The following is an 18,717-nucleotide window of genomic DNA, read 5'->3' as shown; positions in this document are numbered from 1 at the left end:
TCTTGAAAAATTCTAATAATTAATACTCTTTCTATTCCAATTAAATTGATTCGTACTCTTTTTTGAAATGTTCAATCACTCTTTCGACAAATTAAGTTATTTCTTTTTTCGACAAATAACAGTAAAAGATTCAATCACTCTTTACTTAATCTTATCGTTTACTATATTTTCTCTTTTTCTTTCCTACTTTATACATCTCCCCTACTTATACTAACACAATTCCTTAATCTTAATATTTAAATGTTTGAAATAATATAATACTAGTATAATAATATGTGAGGAATGTAATAGAAATAGTGAAAGGGTAAAGGTGTCTATATAAAGTGACAAGGGGATAGAGAGATGACGTAGAAACAAGTGCATTCCACTTCACCTCTCACTTTCTTTTACTAGTAATATCAAAATTTAATATTCAACTTAAGATAATAACGTGGATTGAGAAGTGTGCTGAATAAATATATATATAAATCTTTTGTATGATTAATATTGTCGGAGTACTTTATCAACACATGTAAGTTCTATATGGATATGATTAATACATACTAGTAATTGATTAGATATAATTATGCCATTTTCTGTACTAATCACTTTTCAAATAAATTTAAACTTGCGTGATTACAAATTCTAGTAACTTAGTTTGGTTACTGGAGTTTAAAACTTAAAAGTTACGAAGTGGTATGGTGGAATCTTACAAACAATCATATAAAATCTTTATTAACTCAATTTTAAATGCATGTTCAATTTTATAGTCTCTAGTGAAGGATGACACGATTAGGAAGTAAACAATGTAAATATAATACTAACTGTGATGATCGAAAATCTCCTACGAATCACAAACGATATTCCCAATGAAATTGCAAAGGGATCAAAGCAAAGAGTTGAGGAAAGAGGGAATTGTGATGCTTGTTTGTCTCCCATTTAACAAATACCAATGTCCCACACAAACTCATAATTTTGTCAATTTCACTTCAATTTTTAAATCCCTTTTCATACTCAATCAACTAATTGATCAAATAGAATGTCCGACGTTGATAAATATTAAGGACTTTAAAAAAGATGTGAATATCTACTCCATTATTTTAATGAGTAGTGTTGCATTAGAGAGTACCAAAAAGCAATGAATAGGGTTTTTTTTATAGTAGCAAGGAACATAAATCAAAAAGCTCCATGTAAGTGGCACCTATTAAATTGGAAGATGTTTATCTACATTTTAGCTAAAGAGGACGTTAAATATATAAAAATAGAATTATATATTAAAAGAGAAATTTGACTAAGTAGTAGTTAAAACAAGTTTTAATTGTGTAAAATCTATATTAAGCTAAACAAACCAACTTCATATATAGAAAAAAAAAACCATTACTTATTAACTTTATATGCAATATTAATTATTTTTTTGTAACCCCCCAATATATTGAAGAATCTCGATTCAATAATTGCATGCGGATGGATAATATTTTTTTTTTATGTTGGTCACAGACCTTAGTATTTTAGTCCCATTTGATTGATTAAATTAAATTAGTGCGCGTGCACATAAATATATGATATGAGTAAGACTTTTGTCGATGCAAGTTGCAAACTAGTTTTGTCTGTACTTCAGTTTTAATCACTACATAGTTTGTTAGCGTGCCTTCTCATTACAAATTAGTAGTAGTAACTCCCCTCTCTCTCTCTATATATATAAGTAGGTTTTTTGAATTGAAGACGAATATGTTATAAGTAATTCTGTAATTGTAACGAAATACTCCTAGTACTTTATATATTCGCTCAATCGATTCTCACTTTTAAAAAGATTTAATTTGAACATCTCCATAAGTATATATTCGGACAACTTTAGGCAAATTCCAGAATCTGAAGCATTTTAGTTCAAGAGTATATATACAACTACAATAACCTTTGTCTTAATCGACGATGGAGAATTGAATTTGAATATGGTGGTCGACAAAAGTCTTAGCTTTCACAAGAAAATTAACGAGAAGATAAAAGTAAAGAATTGGAGATTGAGGTATAGTAGTTGGATGGTTTCTGTCTTTGTCTCTAAAGTTGAAGTCTTTGCTAACTCACTTGGGTCCCAAATAGACATCATTTGTTTGTTCAATGTTATCAACTCTCTCTCTCTCTGGCGCGGTTGACATTAAACGATACACCAATTACATGTTTGATAACATGTAGTAGTAGTATTATTTCAATATATATATAAGGTGGGAATGAGATAGGTACTCATATATAGGTGTGTGATCAAATACTAACTAATTTATAATAATAACTAATAACTAATATCAATTTTTTATGTTAAAAATATCAACACAAGGACATAAATTGATCAATATTCTTGTATTGATATTTAAATTTATATGTTGTATTGATATAATTATATCTTTGTGTTGATAATTTTAATACATAGAATTGAAAAAGTTATTAGTTATTACTGTAAATTAGTTAGCATACTAACGCAACCCTCGTACATATGTATATCCAAGCTAACTTAAGTTTAATAATGTTAAGCTAAGGTAATTTTTTATACTCCTGGAGTATATAAAAAGATTAAAATATACCCTACTTACTATTATTGAAACCGAAAGCTCTAAAACGTTAAATTAATATGGAAGTCTAATCCTAGAACTATTGCTTTAGCACGATACTTAATTCCTATGAAGAACCCTAGCTAAATTAAACATGCCATTAATTAAGAAGTTCTTTTAATACTATATTCACTTTTTTCTAGTCATAGTACATGCATTACCTAATTTATTTAAAAATATATATACTATCTTAATGGTAAGTATAAATGTAGATGTGATATTTGTACTATGAGATAATGTACTATACGTATAAGTTAATTAGAATACATAGATAGTACTACAGTATAGGGAAAGCAAGTTGTACAAAATTAAACTTGCAATTAATCTTTGGTATATTCATGACCTACTCTTAATATGTTCCGTATATGCAAGTCGAAAAAATATTTTTTACTATATAGTCAATTCATTAAAAAGTAGTAATAATAAGCAATAAATGATCAAGCTAGTTTATGAGTTTTATTATAGACCCTGAAAAATATAGGGCTGAACAATTGAAACTATCAATCTTATATATGGAGTAATTTTTTGTGTTTAAATTGTTTTTGATCATATATATTCATGCAAAAATTTCATTAATACAAAAAGATACGCAAGAATCCAAAGCATAAAGCCTTTTTTGGATCTTGAATTGTTAAATTACCTATATATACTTTGTACAGTAAATAAATCTCCCAAATTAATTATCAAATATTTAGGCCAAGGCCCACCCCATAAGTCTAATTTTTAAATACTTAATTAATTTCAAAAGTACTCTCCCACTCTACAACTCATTAAATTAAGCACATTGTGCATATGTTCCACTATTTCCCCCCAGCTTAAATATACACATGTCATGTGCATATTTATAAATATAGCAATTAAGAATCAAGAATGCAGTTTGAATAAAGATGAGATCTTTGATCACTGAAAATCTGATAAAAAGAAAGTAGCATAAAGTTAAGTTATTTGATCATAAATTGAACTGAAAATCAAGATAGCAGATAAAAAAAAGTGGAGTAAGTACTAGTGCATAGCATAAATTAATCAAGAATCATGAATGCAGTTTGCATAAAGATGTGATCTATGATCAGACACAGAACGGAAAATCATGAGTATAAAAAAGTTGTTTAATTTTACCATGAATCAATAGATGATGCAAATCCAATCATTAAACCCACCAAAAAAAACAAGAAATATTTGTCATTAAAAATGAAAATATTTGACAAGAATTTCAAGCAAGAATCCAAAACCATTTCTTGCAAAAAAATAAAAATAAATGGAAATGAAGCAAGAAATATTTTTAAAAGCCCATAATCTTAATGCGAAATACTAGACGCACCATGGTTCTTAGCTTAAAATTGGGCCTAACTAATGATAATGGAATTACGATGAGCATAAATGTTAGGCCCAACTAAGCCCAAATACCCCAGACTTAGTATTAATAATCTCAAATTAATCCCTCTTAATTTAATCTCACAGGTTTTAATTTTGTGCATGTCATTGAAATTCGATCACAACTAGAATTGAGGGCGATCTCGCAACGCCCATAGCTCCGGCGTATCGCCGGCGGCGCCACCTCCACGAATAGATCCGCGTGATCGGTGATTTACTCTCGCTTTTTTGAGTCACATAATCGAAAATAATGTACCAGTGGCGGAAATTCGACTTCTTCGAGGAGAAGAAGACCAAAATCCCTGAGGAGATCGAGGGCGAAATCCGATGCTGCTCCAGCGGCAGAGGTAGGATCGTCTTAGGCTGCCGCGACGGCGCCGTCTCACTCCTTGATCGCGGCCTCCACCTCAATTACTCCTTCCCGGCTCACTCCTCTTCTGTTCTCTTCCTCCAGCAGCTTAAGGTATCACCTATTTTCGCTTCTTTTTGTATGTATGCGGATTCGTCTTTCTGATTTTGACTAATTTCAAGATAATCCCCAATTTTTAAACCGCTTTAATGGAATGCTGAAGCAGTGGAGCTAGAGTAGCTCTTTTTTCCAGTGGTCTATCTAATTGGGCAAAATTTTATCTGAATCAGCAACGGAACTTCTTAGTGACTGTGGGAGAGGACGAACAATTGCCTCCACAGAAAGCAGCTGTGTGCTTGAAGGTTTTCGATCTCGATAAAAGACAAGAAGAAGGGTCGAGTACTTCAGCTCCAGAGTGCATTCAGATTTTGCGAATATTTACCAACCAATTTTCTGAGGCAGAGGTACATAATAATGCAGCTTTAGTGTTTATATGTGTAGTGAGAACTGATGCAACTTGTTAGTAAGGCACTTTCAATTGGTTGCATAGCAATATGTGTGACTGCTTATGGAGAATTCTCCTATTGTTTCTCTTACAGATCACGTCTTTTCTAGTTTTTGAGGAGGCTCCTCCAATAATATTTATCGCCCTTGGGTTGGAGAATGGCTGTATTTATTGCATTCAAGGTGACATTGCCCGTGAACGGATCAAGCGCTTCAAGCTTGAGGTTCAGAATGGTCAACCCGGAAAAGTACATTCTCCGATTACTGGTATTGGTTTCCGTGTGGACGGACAAGCCTTTCAACTCTTTGCTGTCACTCCGAGCTCAGTGAGCTTGTTTAAAGTGGAGGCTCAAACACCTACTGCTCAAACGCTTGATTACATAGGTTCTGAAGCTGGAAGTGTGGCAATGACTGATCGCTCGGTAGGCTACTCATCTTGTATGTATAATATGTTAGCTGGTTATGCTTGTGCCGTACTTTAGCTGTAACCTTTCTCCTTTTGGATTAGGAATTGATCATTGGTCGGCCCGAAGCTGTCTATTTCTATGAAATTGATGGCCGAGGCCCATGCTGGGCTTTCGAGGGAGAGAAGAAACTTGTTGGGTGGTTTCGTGGTTATCTCTTATGTGTTATTGCTGATCAGAGAACTGGGAAATATACTTTCAACATTTATGACCTGAAGAACCGCTTAATAGCCCATAGTATAGCGGTTCAAGAAGTTTCTCACATGCTCTGTGAATGGGGTAATATATTACTCATTATGGCAGACAAATCAGTTCTTCTTGTTGTAGAGAAGGATATGGAAAGCAAGTTGGATATGCTTTTCAAGAAAAACCTTTACCCAGTGGCTATTAATCTTGTCCAGAGCCAGCAAGCTGATGCTGTGGCTACTGCAGAAGTGCTAAGGAAGTATGGCGATCATTTATATAGCAAACAGAGTTACGACGAAGCTATGGCTCAGTATATCCATACCATTGGGCATCTAGAACCTTCGTATGTCATACAGAAGTTTTTGGATGCACAGAGAATTCACAATCTAACAAATTACTTGGAAAAGTTGCATGAGAAAGGTCTTGCTTCCAAAGATCACACCACTCTCTTGCTCAACTGTTATACCAAACTGAAAGATGTTGAGAAGTTGGATATATTCATAAAGAGTGAAGATGGAGTTGGGGAACATAAGTTTGATGTGGAAACTGCAATAAAGGTATGTCGAGCTGCCAATTACCATGAGCATGCAATGTATGTTGCCAAGAAGACTGGGAGACATGAATGGTACTTGAAGATTTTGCTTGAGGACTTAGACAGATATGAGGAAGCATTGCAATATATAAATAGCCTTGAGCCAAGTCAAGCTGGTTTGACTGTTAAAGAGTATGGAAAGATTCTCATAGAACACAAGCCAAAAGAGACAGTTCAAATATTGATGAGGCTTTGTACTGAAGAAGGAGAATCTGCAAGGGGGGGATCCTCCTCCTTTCTAGCCATGTTGCCATCTCCTGTTGATTTTATCAATATTTTTGTGATTCATCCGCAATCGCTCATGGAATTCCTAGAAAGTTACACCAACAAAGTGAAGGATTCTCCGGCTCAAGTTGAAATCCATAACACCCTGTTGGAGTTATACTTGTCTCACGATTTGGACTTTCCATCTCTTGCACAAACTGGTAGCAGTGAAAATGCTGAACCTACAGCAGATAGGAATTCCAGTGCTGTTGTGATGTCAAGAACACAATCTAATGGGAAGATACGATCTGATGATGCATCCCTGGAGAGAGATCGCCATGAGAGACGTCAAAAGGGGCTGGTCTTGCTTAAAAGTGCATGGCCATCTGAGCAGGAGCAGCCACAATATGATGTTGATCTAGCAATAATTCTGTGTGAGATGAACTCTTTTAATGAAGGGCTTTTGTATCTGTATGAGAAGTTGAAACTTTATAAGGAGGTGATTGCCTGCTATATGCAGGCACATGATCATGAAGGTTTAATTGCATGCTGCAAGAGGCTGGGGGACTCAGGTAAGGGTGGTGATCCCTCTCTCTGGGCCGGTGTGTTGAAGTACTTTGGTGAACTTGGAGAGGATTGTTCTAGAGAAGTTAAAGAAGTTTTGACTTATGTAGAAAGGGATGATATTTTGCCTCCGATTTTAGTTCTTCAAACTTTATCTAGAAACCCATGCCTCACACTTTCTGTGATCAAGGACTATATTGCTAGAAAGCTTGAGCAGGAGTCAAAGATGATTGAGGAGGATCATATAGCTATTGAAAAGTATCAGGTACATTATAAGCAATTTAAGATAATTTAACTTGAATGCAAGATATATGCATACGGAGTGATTTGTCTTTGTACAGGAGGAAACATCATCAATGAGAAAAGAAATCCAGGATCTGAGAACAAATGCAAGGATCTTCCAGCTTAGCAAGTGCAGTGCTTGCACCTTCACACTTGACCTCCCCACTGTCCACTTCATGTGCATGCACTCGTTCCACCAACGATGTCTTGGTGACAATGAGAAGGAATGTCCAGAATGTGCTCCCGAGTATAGAGCTGTTTCAGAGATGAAGAGAAGTCTAGAGCAGAATTCCAAAAGCCAAGATTACTTCTTCCAGCAAGTGAGAAATTCAAAGGACGGTTTCTCCATTGTTGCTGAGTATTTTGGTAAGGGAATCATCAGCAAAACCAACAAAGGACCCGTTGAAGCTCCTAGCCAGACCAATGAGTATTCCAACGGCAACTATTGAGAACCCTCTTCACGTCTAACTGCAAATGATTCAGTAATCTCTCTGTCTCGCGCCATGGCTCCTGAACATCATCTACATTTTTGCTTGATGGTCTATTTAATTTTAACTTCGCAAAGGCGCCAGCTTGGCCAAAATTTTCTTCTTAGAGGGTTGGTGCTTGATTTGGTTCAACAACTTTTTGGTATATATTGGATAGATGGTATTGCAATGTTCCCAGAAGATTCCATATGTTTGTATTTTTAGCTTTTGTGGTTAGCTGAGTCCTTTTTTTTTTATTATTATTATTATTATTTTGCCACCAATTAACTTTATTGGAACATTGTATTTGCGATGCATTGTTTGTGCATTTTTCTTGGATTGTTGTGAGGAAGGTTTGTTTGTGCATTTTTCTTGGATTGTTTGTGCATTTTTCTTGGATTGATACTGCATTTCTATAATTGTAAGTTCCTTCACGTCTAAACAAAAGTTAATGGGCCTGAAGTGGCCTGCTAAAGAAGTCGTGGATTGATTCAATCACAGGTAATAAATCAATCCACAATATCACTCCTTCCTTAAAATTATTACTTCCCCTTTCTTGGCCACGCACACTAGGATTTGCTGTGCCAAAGCATGAAACGCAAGTTTATGAGTTGTTAATTTCTTTTCTTCCATTTTCTTTTTTAGCATTTTTTTTCTTAATAAAACGCAAATTTAGTTGATCCATGTTACAGCAATGCTCACTCCGTCCCAAAAGAATATACACATTGGGTTCGGCATTGATTTTAATACAAAATTAATAAAATAAGAGAGAGATAGATAGAAAGAGTAATTAAAGTATTGTTAGTGGAGAATGAGTCTCGTTTTAGTAGAGGGAAAAAAGTTTTTAAAATTAAAAAGGGCATATTCTTATGAGACGGATTAAAAAGAAAAGAGTGCATATTTTTGTTGGACGTAGGGATTATTAATACAATTTTTCTTAATATAATTTTTCTTACTCTACATGCCAGCGAAGAAATGCATCTGTCACTATGGAACGGAGGCGTAAGTACTAGCAAAATTGGGGAAATTTGAGTTGACAAGAACAAAACCAAAAGCTAGTAGCCTACTAGCTTAGGTAAGTTATGTTTAGTAGGCCAAACCCAACTCCTGAAAGAGTAGTAAAGTTCCACTCTCTCTCTCTCTATGTCTCCACCCACACTCATCACCGAATGAAGTACTCCTACTAAACCAGAGCCTTTGATTGCCCCGTAAATTCAAAGGTTTGGATTTTGCCCTTTGCAATTACTGACACTGACTCTATTCTATTGCAATATATGTTGATAAATGTTATTACTGCTATGATTTGAAAATTTTTCAATTTTTGGTTCTTTCTTTCCTTTTCTTGTTGTTGAAAAAAGGGCCTTGGATAATTTTTTATGCGACATGAGCAAAGAAAAAGAGAAGCCAGAGCCTCTGGATTTCTTTATTTGGACGGTTGAGGTAATTCTTCAATTTGTTTGTTGCTCTTATCTTTTGATGGGTTCCGAATTTTTTTCCCTTTTTGTCTGTGTTTATCTTCTTTGGATCGTGTAGTTTGCTGCCCAAGTTCTAATTTTTTTTTATAATTTTGTTGGAGTGTAAATGTTACTGCTGATTAAATTCTGGTATTTGGTTACTGGAAAGGGAGAGTTTTGATGATTTATGAGGTTGTTGAGTTTGTTCATCGGAGGTTTGCTGAATAGAACCGTGTAATTTAATTTTAGCTAAGAGTGTTAGTACTTGTAATCTTTGGGTCCTAGTTTCTGCCAAATGTGTGAATTTGGGTTGGAATGTTGAGTGTGATTGAATGAGCCCACCAAATAAGCATTTGATTTGGGGCTAATTGTGAGCCCTTCTCTATGAGTTGTTTCAGTAAGGCACTTTTGGGAAATTGAGTGTCCAATTGTGGTTGTTGGATGTCACTTGGGTGTGAAGGCTGTGTCTGCTCGAATATGGAATCTTGGATAAGCGCAGAATGGCTTAGATGTTAGCCTGAGAGAAGGCCCCTTCTTATTCCTTTCATCTTCTAAAAGGAAGTTGGGATATAACTGGGCGAGGAGAGCTTCCATGGAAATGCATTTTAGATTATAAATGGATTTTCGGTATTCCTTTTGTAGCAAATAAATTGGTAATTTGATTTCAGATTGTACTGGCTCAGCACAAAGAGTATCGCTAGTAAGTGCATGATGTTGTACAAAATATAGGGACCAATGTGCAAGGAGCTGATCACTTCTACTCTCCCGGAAAACTCTGTTCAAGGATACTTGCCTTGTAGATAAGCTTTGTTGGTCTGATCTGATATGTGTAGCCCAACAAAGGCATCTGTATGCATGCTTTTACGACATGCATTTGGGACATCAATAGTGTATGTGCACAATTCTCGAAAAAAGTGTATGTGCACTACGTCTGGGAATGTGGCCCCGGATGCATGTTATTCATTTTAGTTGTCCTTGAAGTGCCATGGAGTTACACAACTACAGTGATACTGTGCTTTCTCTTTGGATCTTTCTTTCTATTGTTATGGTGCCATGTTATGCGTGCTTTGTCATTATCTTGTTGCATTGACATGTAAAATAAATGTCTAGAGTCTCTTTGTGATTCCTAAAATAGGTTTTTGCTTCAACTCTAGTCTAGGCCATGAAGTACTAAAAGTATGTTTATTTTACACAGCTTGGAGAAAGGGTAAAGGCTCCCAGGTTTTCTCTAGTCTAGGCCATGAAAGGCTAAAGTATGTTTATTTTACAAAGCATGGAGAAAGAATAAAGGCTCCCAGGTTTTCTTTCTTGTAGTTTGCCTTTGGATGGAAGAACTTGAAGATGGAAACCATTATAATAAATGTTCGGATGAATGCATAGTATAGTACATCCATTACTCCGAAATTGACCTATTTTGGTATATTGGTGATTAGAAATCTCCTCTATATTATTCACCCTAAACCTTTCTTTCTTTCCCTTATCAACTCCGTTAACAACGTGTTTAAAGCCTTCTAAACTGCTCAGATTTTAGCACATTTTTCAAACCATTCCAACTTGTTTGAACTAGCAAGTCATAAAACTGCTGTTACTTATTAATCTACTTTGCTGAGCATAAAAGCGAGAATGCGTGTCTTTTGGAGGGGGCCAAAGCCAAATGAGAAAAAGAATGTAGGGAATTTAAGTATTGTTGAATAAAGCAACTTTCTGATGGATTTTCAATCTGTACGACCCTGCTTTGCAGGATGTTGGGCTGTGGTTGGAAGAAATAAATCTTGGTAACTATTGTGAAATATTCAAAGCAAATGGTGTCAATGGGGAGTATTTGGAAGGGATGTCAATGTTTACAACTGAACAGATTCTCCGTTTCATTCGGAAGTGCCACATGAAATGGGGGGATTTTATTACATTGTGCAAGGAGTTAAGACGAATAAAAGGTCCATATCCCCTCCCTCCTTCTTACCTCCATGTGTATATGTGTATGTGTATGTGTATGTATTGCTCTTTAAAACTCAGTTTAACACACGTTAAGCTCATTGTACTGCTTGTCCAATTAATTGTCTCTTGTTTGGTTGTATTTTCTGATAAGATCTCAATCATCACATAACTAATCGTGTTATAAGTTATAACCAATATGTAATTCCATGCTGAAAATTTCATAAGACACCTAATGACATAGGAAATGAAATATGAATGCTGGTACTTATTCATTTGCTTTGTATGATCCCCATTTATTTTTGCACGCTGCCTGGATGGGAATGTATAAACAATGTTAGAGTGACGTAGGAAGAATTTCTATATCATTTTGTAGGTATTCTCATGATCATTCGATCCATTATTCTTTGCTAAATGTGATGGATGATGATCAATATATTGGCTATCGCTAGTATGATTTCAACATTTTTTTATGTTATAACCGATTTTATGGAGATGAAACCATAAAAAAATGGTATATAATCAATAAGTTGTATTTCCATGACAAGCGAGCTACAGCCATGATGCTTGGTCATTATAGAAAATCCATCGTGCTACAAGCTATGATCCTACTTTGCTTTTGCCTCGTTCCTCTTACTAGCGATAAATTTGCTTGTTTTGGTGATGTTACTGTCGATTACAGATTTTTAATGGTATGAAATTGCAAATCTTGACTGATTTTTATCCCACAGTGGCCTGTTTGAAAGGGGAGCAAAAGGTACAGCGGCCATGGTGGGCCCCGGCTTGTCTGTCGGTGGTATTTGTGAAGGCCGCGAAGCGGAACAGGCAGTCTCGGGTGGTGTCGTTGAAGCTGGAACCTTGATGTAGATTTGCTTGTGTGTATATGCTTGTACCGTTATTGTCTTTAAAAATTTTGCTTAGCATTGCTGGAAGATGGTTATTCTGTTGAGAGTCTTTGTCACAGTCTTCTTCGTTTTGTTTGGGATTTGTTAAAGAAACGACATATTTATACTACTATGAGAAATGACATGCTACAACATCACTCTCGTTTTGTTTGATGCACATTTAGTGTTCTTTTCAATTTATATATTTAATTTGATTCTAATACATTAAAAAATATTGTTGAAATTTTTAATTTTACACAATTCATAAAAATCAAAGCTCAATTTGTTTGTTTTCTCTATAATTTCAAATAAATTAATAGTAAAATAATAATTAAAACTTTGATTTTTATGAAATTAAAAATTTCAATAATTCTTTTTAATCTATTAAAATCAAACTAAATATGTAAATCAAAATGAATAATATTAAACATACGATAAAAACAACGATGTATGTAATATATCATTCCTCCACATAAATACTCATTAACTTAAATCATTGATCACATAAATACGTACTAATTCTAGCGCAGCAAGAAAAGGAATGCAGTAATTGAATTGAAACGTCGCCGTTAGAGCACAGCAACCCGGGATCAAAAACCCTAAACCTTAATTCAAATTCAAAATCTCCCAACTGCTGAGATTCTATCACGAGCAATGTTCTCTCCTCCAGCGAAGAAATCAGGCTTAAGTGCTCGTAAAAATGTGTTTGATCGGAGAGACGAAGTTTCCACGCCGCTCGCCGATAGCCGGAGGCCGTTGCTCGACAATCGCCCAGCCACGGGCACCCCTGCCCCTTGGACCTCTCGCCTTTCCGTTCTGGCCAGGTAATTCAACTGTTTCTGTTGTTAGAAATGATACCTCACTAGTGTCGCGTGTTGTGTATGTCATTAGTTTACAACTTCTGAGCTGTGTGACCTAACTATAACTCAAAATAATTAGATACTCCATCCTTGTATTGTATTTGTGCTGTGCTATAATGCTGATGTGACCAGTATATTTTCTCAAGCATAGGAATTAGGAACGATTTAACTCAGTGTTCACATTTATTACCCAGTTTAAGACAGCAAAAAGAGCTTCAGATCTCTGTACAATCTAAAATTGCTGATGGCCTGATTCTTTACAGCATTCACCTTATAAAATTACTTCTTTTTATATTTAAAACATTTTCTTATGTGACTTGGTGGGTCTATGTGGATTTACTCATTATGCTCTACTCCTTTATCTTTTCTCCACACTTCTTAGTTTAAACTGGATGTTTGTTAGAAACACAAGGCTGGAGTGTGGACTTGGAAATTTTATTAGTACCAAAGATTGTTCTCCGTATCTACTCATTTAAGTGACATATTATAATTTGATTGTCTTTTAATTTTAGATGAAGTAAAATGTGTGGAAGCTCGATCTATATATTTTTCTCATGTGCTAGCTGAGGGAACAATAATCTCATGATATTCATTAACTGACTAAATTGACATTGTTATTAATACTCAGAATCCCACCTGCAAAAAGAAGTGACAGGGGAGATGAGACAGACAGTGTCCAGCCTGTCTATGTTGGGGAGTTCCCTCAAGAAGTACGTGATGCTCAAGTCATGTCGTCACAGAACCATTTTCCTGGTTTGTCCAGCAAACTTAGTCCCTGAATACATATTGTTATTGATTTATTTCATTTCTATGATATCTAATACTAGCCTTCTGGCAGCTGATACATCCATCTCTGGTGGAATGGACAAGGCTACATCTTTTGCTTGGATCGTCTGTGGAAACAAACTCTTCATATGGAATCACTTAATAGCTTCTGCTTCAAGAAAATGCATCATCCTTGACCTTGATTCTGTCACATCAGAAAATGGAGAGATGGGAAAAGGTGGTTCTCAGAATAATAATTGGCTAGTTTGTTTCGTCAACTGGCACTGCTCAAAGAAAATTGGCAGCAAGGGAACTCAACAGCCCAGTCCTGCTGGAATTGTAATGTGCAATAAGAAGACTCGCACTGTAGTTTTCTGGCCGGATATATATAATGCTAATGTGGTTCCACCACTCTCTTGTGTTGCTTCTTCTGAGTTTGAGGCAACTTATTTACATCAAAATGGACAGTCGAAGTTAAGCAAACAGTGGCAGAATGACAAATTTGGCAACAATTTTGGAAAGTTGGGTTCCATCAATTCCTTGATTGCTTCAGCTATCCCTTCTGCCACCCACAGCTGCATCGCTCTAGCATGTAGTTCTGATGGTCAAATCTGGAGATTCCTATGCACCCCAACTGGTATCGAGCCTAAACAAATTGAGCATGGGATGTCAAGTACATTTTCTCCTGGAGTTGATAGTAGTCAACTTGTGACTAGTAAGGGATACCCTAGGTCGTTGACTTGGCACACTTTTAATCATTCATCAGATGATACTACAAGACAGTTCCTTCTACTTACTAATCATGAGATACAATGCTTTACATTGAAACTTTCAGCAGAGTTTAATGTATCAGAGCTTTGGTCACATGAAATAATTGGGACCGATGGTGATCTTGGTATCCAGAAGGACCTTGCTGGCCAAAAGAAAATTTGGCCTCTTGATATGGATATTGATGCCGATGGCAAGGTAATCACTGTTCTCGTTGCTATATTCTGCAAGGATCGGGTCACCAGTTCGAGCTACACTGAGTACTCTCTTCTGACCATGCAATATAAGTCTGGTGTTGATATTGCGAAGCCGCTAGGTAAAGTAGTATTGGAGAAAAAAGCACCTATCCAAGTGATTGTACCTAAAGCAAGAGTAGAGGATGAGGAATTTTTGTTCTCCATGAGACTAAAGGTAGGTGGCAAGCCAGCTGGTTCTGCTATTATACTCTCAGGCGATGGTACTGCAACAGTCTCCCATTATTGGAGGAGCTCAACCAAACTCTATCAGTTTGACCTGCCTCATGATGCAGGAAAAGTTCTTGATGCTTCGGTTTTTCCTTCCTTGGATGACAGTGAAGATGGAGCGTGGGTAGTGCTCACAGAGAAAGCTGGAGTTTGGGCAATACCTGAGAGGGCAGTTATACTTGGTGGTGTCGAACCACCTGAAAGAAGCCTGTCACGTAAAGGCAGTTCCAACGACCAATCTTTACAGGATGAGAGAAGAAACTTTCCTGTTGCTGGTAATATTGCTCCAAGAAGAGCTAGTTCAGAAGTTTGGGATGCAGGTGACAGGCAAAGGCCAGGCTTAACAGGAGTTTCCCGTCGAAGCCCACAAGATGAGGAATCAGAAGGTTTACTAAGTCAGCTTTTCCATGAGTTTCTGTTATCTGGGCACGTTGATGGTGTACTTGACAAACTGAAAAATTCAAGGGCATTTGAAAGAGAGGGTGGAACGAATGTATTTACCAGGATAAGTAAATCAATTGTTGACACTCTAGCTAAACATTGGACAACAACTAGAGGCCCTGAGATTGCTTTATCTCTTGCTTCAGCACAGCTTGTTGAGAAGCAACAAAAGCACCAAAAGTTTCTTCAGTTCCTTGCATTATCCAAGTGCCATGAAGAATTGTGTTCCAGGCAAAGTATGAATAATTTTTCCAATTAAAATATTTTCTGGTTCTTTTTGCGTTTGATATTGCTCTTGTCACTCAGTGCTGCTGCCATTCCATTGTCTCCGATTTTCTAATAATTTCAACTTATCAAATTGTATATGCCAGGAGAATCTATGCAGATTATCATGGAACATGGAGAAAAGCTTGCTGGCATGATCCAAATGAGAGAACTGCAGAATACTATTAGCCATGAGAGTACATCTGGACTTGGGTCCTCTTATAGTTCAGATACCCATACTTCTGGAGCTCTTTGGGATCTTATCCAGTTGGTTGGTGAGAGAGCCCGTCGAAACACAGTTCTTTTGATGGATAGGGACAACGCTGAAGTTTTCTATAGCAAGGTTTCAGATCTTGAAGAGGTATTTCATTGCTTAGAGAGGCAGCTAGAGTATATTATCAGCGAGGATATGCCGGCACCTGTTCAATTTCGCAGAGTTTGTGAACTCTCAAGTGCTTGTGTGATGTTATTCCATGCAGCCTTTCAATATAAGAGTGAATATCACTTGTGGTACCCTCCTCCTGAAGGGTTGACGCCATGGTACTCTAAAACTGTTGTATGGAATGGGCTATGGAGTGTTGCATCATTCATGCTTCAGTTGCTCAATGAAACAAACCGCCTTGATGGTTCTGAAAAGTTTGATTTCTACTCAAATCTTGAACTACTTTCAGAAGTATTACTTGAGTCGTATTCCAATGCTATCACAGCAAAAGCTGAACGAAAGGAAGATCCTAGGACTCTACTGGAAGAATACTGGACACGCAGAGATGCCCTTCTTGATGCCCTCTACAAGCAAGTGAAGAGTTTCGTGGAAGCCAAACTGAAGGTTATATTTATTCCCCCTCTTTACTTTCTATGTAGTAGCCCTGTTACATATGTATAAAAGTTCTACAGCTAGTAAGAGTTTGGCCTATATGCAGGAGGATTTTGTCAATTGTTATAATGTTTGGTAATAACTCTGTTGATTATTGAAGTACTCCACAGTTTCATTACACAAAAGTGTTCATGATGAGATTTAACATTTAGGCAGAGTATCGTGCTCTGCAACTCAGACTTGCTTGATATTATCACACCTTGAGAGTACAGAGAAAATGAATCTCATCCTTGATCATTCACCTTTTTACGTTACAGGACTCAGCTGAAGAAAACAAAGAGCAGCATAATGATACTCTAATGACACTTTCTTCAAAGTTATTATCAATTGCAAAAAGACATGAGGCCTATCGAACTGTGTGGAGTATATGCTGTGACCTTGATGATTCTGAACTCCTCCAAAATCTAATGGTATGAATCTGAAGCACTCTGGTATTGGTACTGCTGCAGTGCAGCAACAATTCTTGCATTATCAAAAGATTGGTTCAACTAGTAACGAATGTTTTTCCATTGATTGTGTATAAATTTTTTGGTTTGTCATATCATCATGCAGTGGCACGTTGGGTATTTTTTTCAGGCATTTAAATATCTTCTCAATCATCTCCTCTCCCGTGATTTTCATCTAATTAAATTTTCTCTTTTGTAGCATGAAAGCATGGGGCCTAAGGGTGGTTTCAGCTGCTTTGTCTTCAAACAATTATATGAAAGCAAAAAACTTTCAAAGCTTATGAGACTTGGTGAGGAGTTTCCAGATGAGTTAGCTACATTTCTGAAGCTTCATCCTGATCTTCTGTGGCTTCATGAAGTGTTTCTTCATCAATTTTCCTCAGCTTCTGAGACTTTACATGCATTATCTCTTTCTAAGGATGATAGCTCAGTTTCCATTATGGAGGGTACTGAAGCAACTGGCTCAAGGCGTCAATTAAGTTTGGCAAGTAGAAAGCATTTTCTGAATCTTGCAAAAATATCGGCAATGGCAGGTACATTTTACAGTACTTGTTTGTACTTCTCTCCAGTGAGATGAATCATCATTTTGTTGCCTAAAATTTTACCACTTGACGGTATCCTTGGACGAATTAACACCCTTAAAAATGTTCTTACTGTGGGATTTCTAGGAATTGAAACCGGAGTCATAATTTAGTAGAGTGGTTTCTGTTTGGCACCACTTTCTGTAATTGTTTTCATGTACCTGAAATTTTGATGTTTGAAAATTTTTAGCAAGAGATGTAGGCTATGAGCTGAAGGTCAGGCGGATTGATGCAGATCTAAACATTCTACAGCTACAGGTATGCTAGTAACCATACTCTTTTAATAAACTTTTTTACCCCTTCTGAGGCTACCTTTGAGATAGTTCCTCGACGATAAAACTGGCAAATATAATCTGTCATTGGAATAATACTACTTTCTCTCTCTTACAGGAAAAGATATTGACGCTTCTACCTGAAGAAGAAAAGAAATCAATTGGAGAAAAACTTCTTCCTCCTATAGATCTCATTGAGTTGTGTCTTAGAATTCAACATCCGGAGCCGTCATTGCGAGCCTTTGATCTTTTCTTATGGACCAGTGCCTCATTTCTTAGAAATAATACTAACCTATTAGAAGACTGCTGGAGGAATGCCGCAAATCAAGACAATTGGGGAGAACTCTATCAAAGGTCCATAACTGAGGGATGGAGCGATGAGAGGACAATTGAGGTACTTAAGGAAACCGTTCTTTTTCAAGCCTCCAGCAAGTGTTATGGACCTGATGCAGAAACTTTTGATGGAATCGGATTTAACGAAGTTCTCCCTCTGAGGCTAGAAAGTCCCGACGACCCAGATTCCAAGTACGCGAATTCATCTGTCGAAGCTGTCCTGATGCAGCACAAGGACTATCCAGAAGCCGGCAAGCTGATGCTGTTCGCATTGATGGTTGGGAGCGAGTGGGATGCTTCTAACGCTCCCTCGTCTGTGATGGACTACGAAGGATCTTCCCCAACAGAGTGAAACAGTATTACTATAGATGAATTGTTAGGTTTCTGTAGTTTGAATCAGTTAGTCTCTTTCACCGTGATAAGGGCGCTTCACTTGATTCATAACCGATATTCAACATGCTGCATTAAATGGGAAATTAAATGGTTGCAGGTTCAGAAATCCATTAGAGTGGATTTCAAGATTATGTATTCAAAGTTGTTTCTTGAAATGTAGAGCTTTGCCAATTGTCTATTTTTGATACTAGTTGCTCACTTACTCTGTTCAGTTTCAGTGTGTGTGTGTGTGTGGTAGTGAGAGAGAGATGGAGGTTATACTTAATTATATCATATGTGTTGCCAAGTGTCCAATGTCTGATTGTAGGATGTGAAATATGTGTGTCTAGTGTGTGTTTGACAGATGCTGAATTGGATAGATTTGGGATTCTTGAGTGCCAGGTGGCGAAATGAAGGCCTCGGCTTCACTTGGGAAAAATCTGGC

At 36.7% G+C, this 18,717-nt stretch overlaps 3 protein-coding genes across 3 annotated transcripts; all 3 read left to right on the top strand.

The window, feature by feature from the left end:
• Positions 1–4,044: 4,044 nt before the first annotated feature.
• LOC125188710 (vacuolar protein-sorting-associated protein 11 homolog) lies at positions 4,045–7,928 on the top strand. The gene is made up of 5 exons (XM_048085719.2): positions 4,045–4,413; positions 4,590–4,763; positions 4,899–5,225; positions 5,312–7,078; positions 7,155–7,928. Exons 1-5 carry the CDS (start codon positions 4,201–4,203, stop codon positions 7,542–7,544), a joined length of 2,871 nt encoding a protein of 956 aa, XP_047941676.1. The 5' UTR covers positions 4,045–4,200; the 3' UTR covers positions 7,545–7,928.
• A 695-nt stretch (positions 7,929–8,623) lies between these two features.
• On the top strand, positions 8,624–11,990 carry LOC125191361 (uncharacterized). The gene is made up of 4 exons (XM_048088909.2): positions 8,624–8,782; positions 8,921–9,002; positions 10,758–10,950; positions 11,680–11,990. The coding sequence occupies exons 2-4, from the start codon at positions 8,946–8,948 to the stop codon at positions 11,808–11,810; spliced, it is 381 nt and encodes a 126-aa protein (XP_047944866.1). The 5' UTR covers positions 8,624–8,782; positions 8,921–8,945; the 3' UTR covers positions 11,811–11,990.
• Positions 11,991–12,363: 373 nt separating this feature from the next.
• On the top strand, positions 12,364–18,491 carry LOC125189173 (Nucleoporin, Nup133/Nup155-like protein). Its single transcript, XM_048086427.2, has 8 exons — positions 12,364–12,656; positions 13,321–13,445; positions 13,531–15,366; positions 15,502–16,220; positions 16,526–16,678; positions 16,914–17,247; positions 17,486–17,553; positions 17,686–18,491. Exons 1-8 carry the CDS (start codon positions 12,487–12,489, stop codon positions 18,250–18,252), a joined length of 3,972 nt encoding a protein of 1,323 aa, XP_047942384.2. The 5' UTR covers positions 12,364–12,486; the 3' UTR covers positions 18,253–18,491.
• Positions 18,492–18,717: the final 226 nt, after the last annotated feature.

The sequence above is a fragment of the Salvia hispanica genome, chromosome 5 (genome assembly GCF_029641045.1).
Source record: "Salvia hispanica isolate PSC_SH4W2 chromosome 5, Shi_PSC_v1, whole genome shotgun sequence".
In the NCBI taxonomy this organism is placed as follows: Eukaryota; Viridiplantae; Streptophyta; class Magnoliopsida; order Lamiales; family Lamiaceae; genus Salvia; species Salvia hispanica.
The sequence above is the reverse complement of the archived record's forward strand: the minus strand, read 5'-3'. Positions and strand labels throughout refer to the sequence as shown.

What these genes read in the sequence shown, in the direction of transcription:
- LOC125189173 (XM_048086427.2), top strand. Translation starts at nt 12,487, where the DNA reads ATGTTCTCTCCTCCAGCGAAGAAATCAGGCTTAAGTGCTCGTAAAAAT. An exon ending in TCGTGGAAGCCAAACTGAAG is followed by an intron (nt 16,221 to 16,525) that starts GTTATATTTATT and finishes TTTACGTTACAG; the next exon opens with GACTCAGCTGAAGAAAACAA. An exon ending in AACTCCTCCAAAATCTAATG is followed by an intron (nt 16,679 to 16,913) that starts GTATGAATCTGA and finishes TCTCTTTTGTAG; the next exon opens with CATGAAAGCATGGGGCCTAA.
- LOC125188710 (XM_048085719.2), top strand. Translation starts at nt 4,201, where the DNA reads ATGTACCAGTGGCGGAAATTCGACTTCTTCGAGGAGAAGAAGACCAAA. An exon ending in ACCAATTTTCTGAGGCAGAG is followed by an intron (nt 4,764 to 4,898) that starts GTACATAATAAT and finishes TTTCTCTTACAG; the next exon opens with ATCACGTCTTTTCTAGTTTT. An exon ending in TGGCAATGACTGATCGCTCG is followed by an intron (nt 5,226 to 5,311) that starts GTAGGCTACTCA and finishes CTTTTGGATTAG; the next exon opens with GAATTGATCATTGGTCGGCC.
- LOC125191361 (XM_048088909.2), top strand. Translation starts at nt 8,946, where the DNA reads ATGAGCAAAGAAAAAGAGAAGCCAGAGCCTCTGGATTTCTTTATTTGG. An exon ending in TCTTTATTTGGACGGTTGAG is followed by an intron (nt 9,003 to 10,757) that starts GTAATTCTTCAA and finishes CCTGCTTTGCAG; the next exon opens with GATGTTGGGCTGTGGTTGGA. An exon ending in GGAGTTAAGACGAATAAAAG is followed by an intron (nt 10,951 to 11,679) that starts GTCCATATCCCC and finishes TTTATCCCACAG; the next exon opens with TGGCCTGTTTGAAAGGGGAG.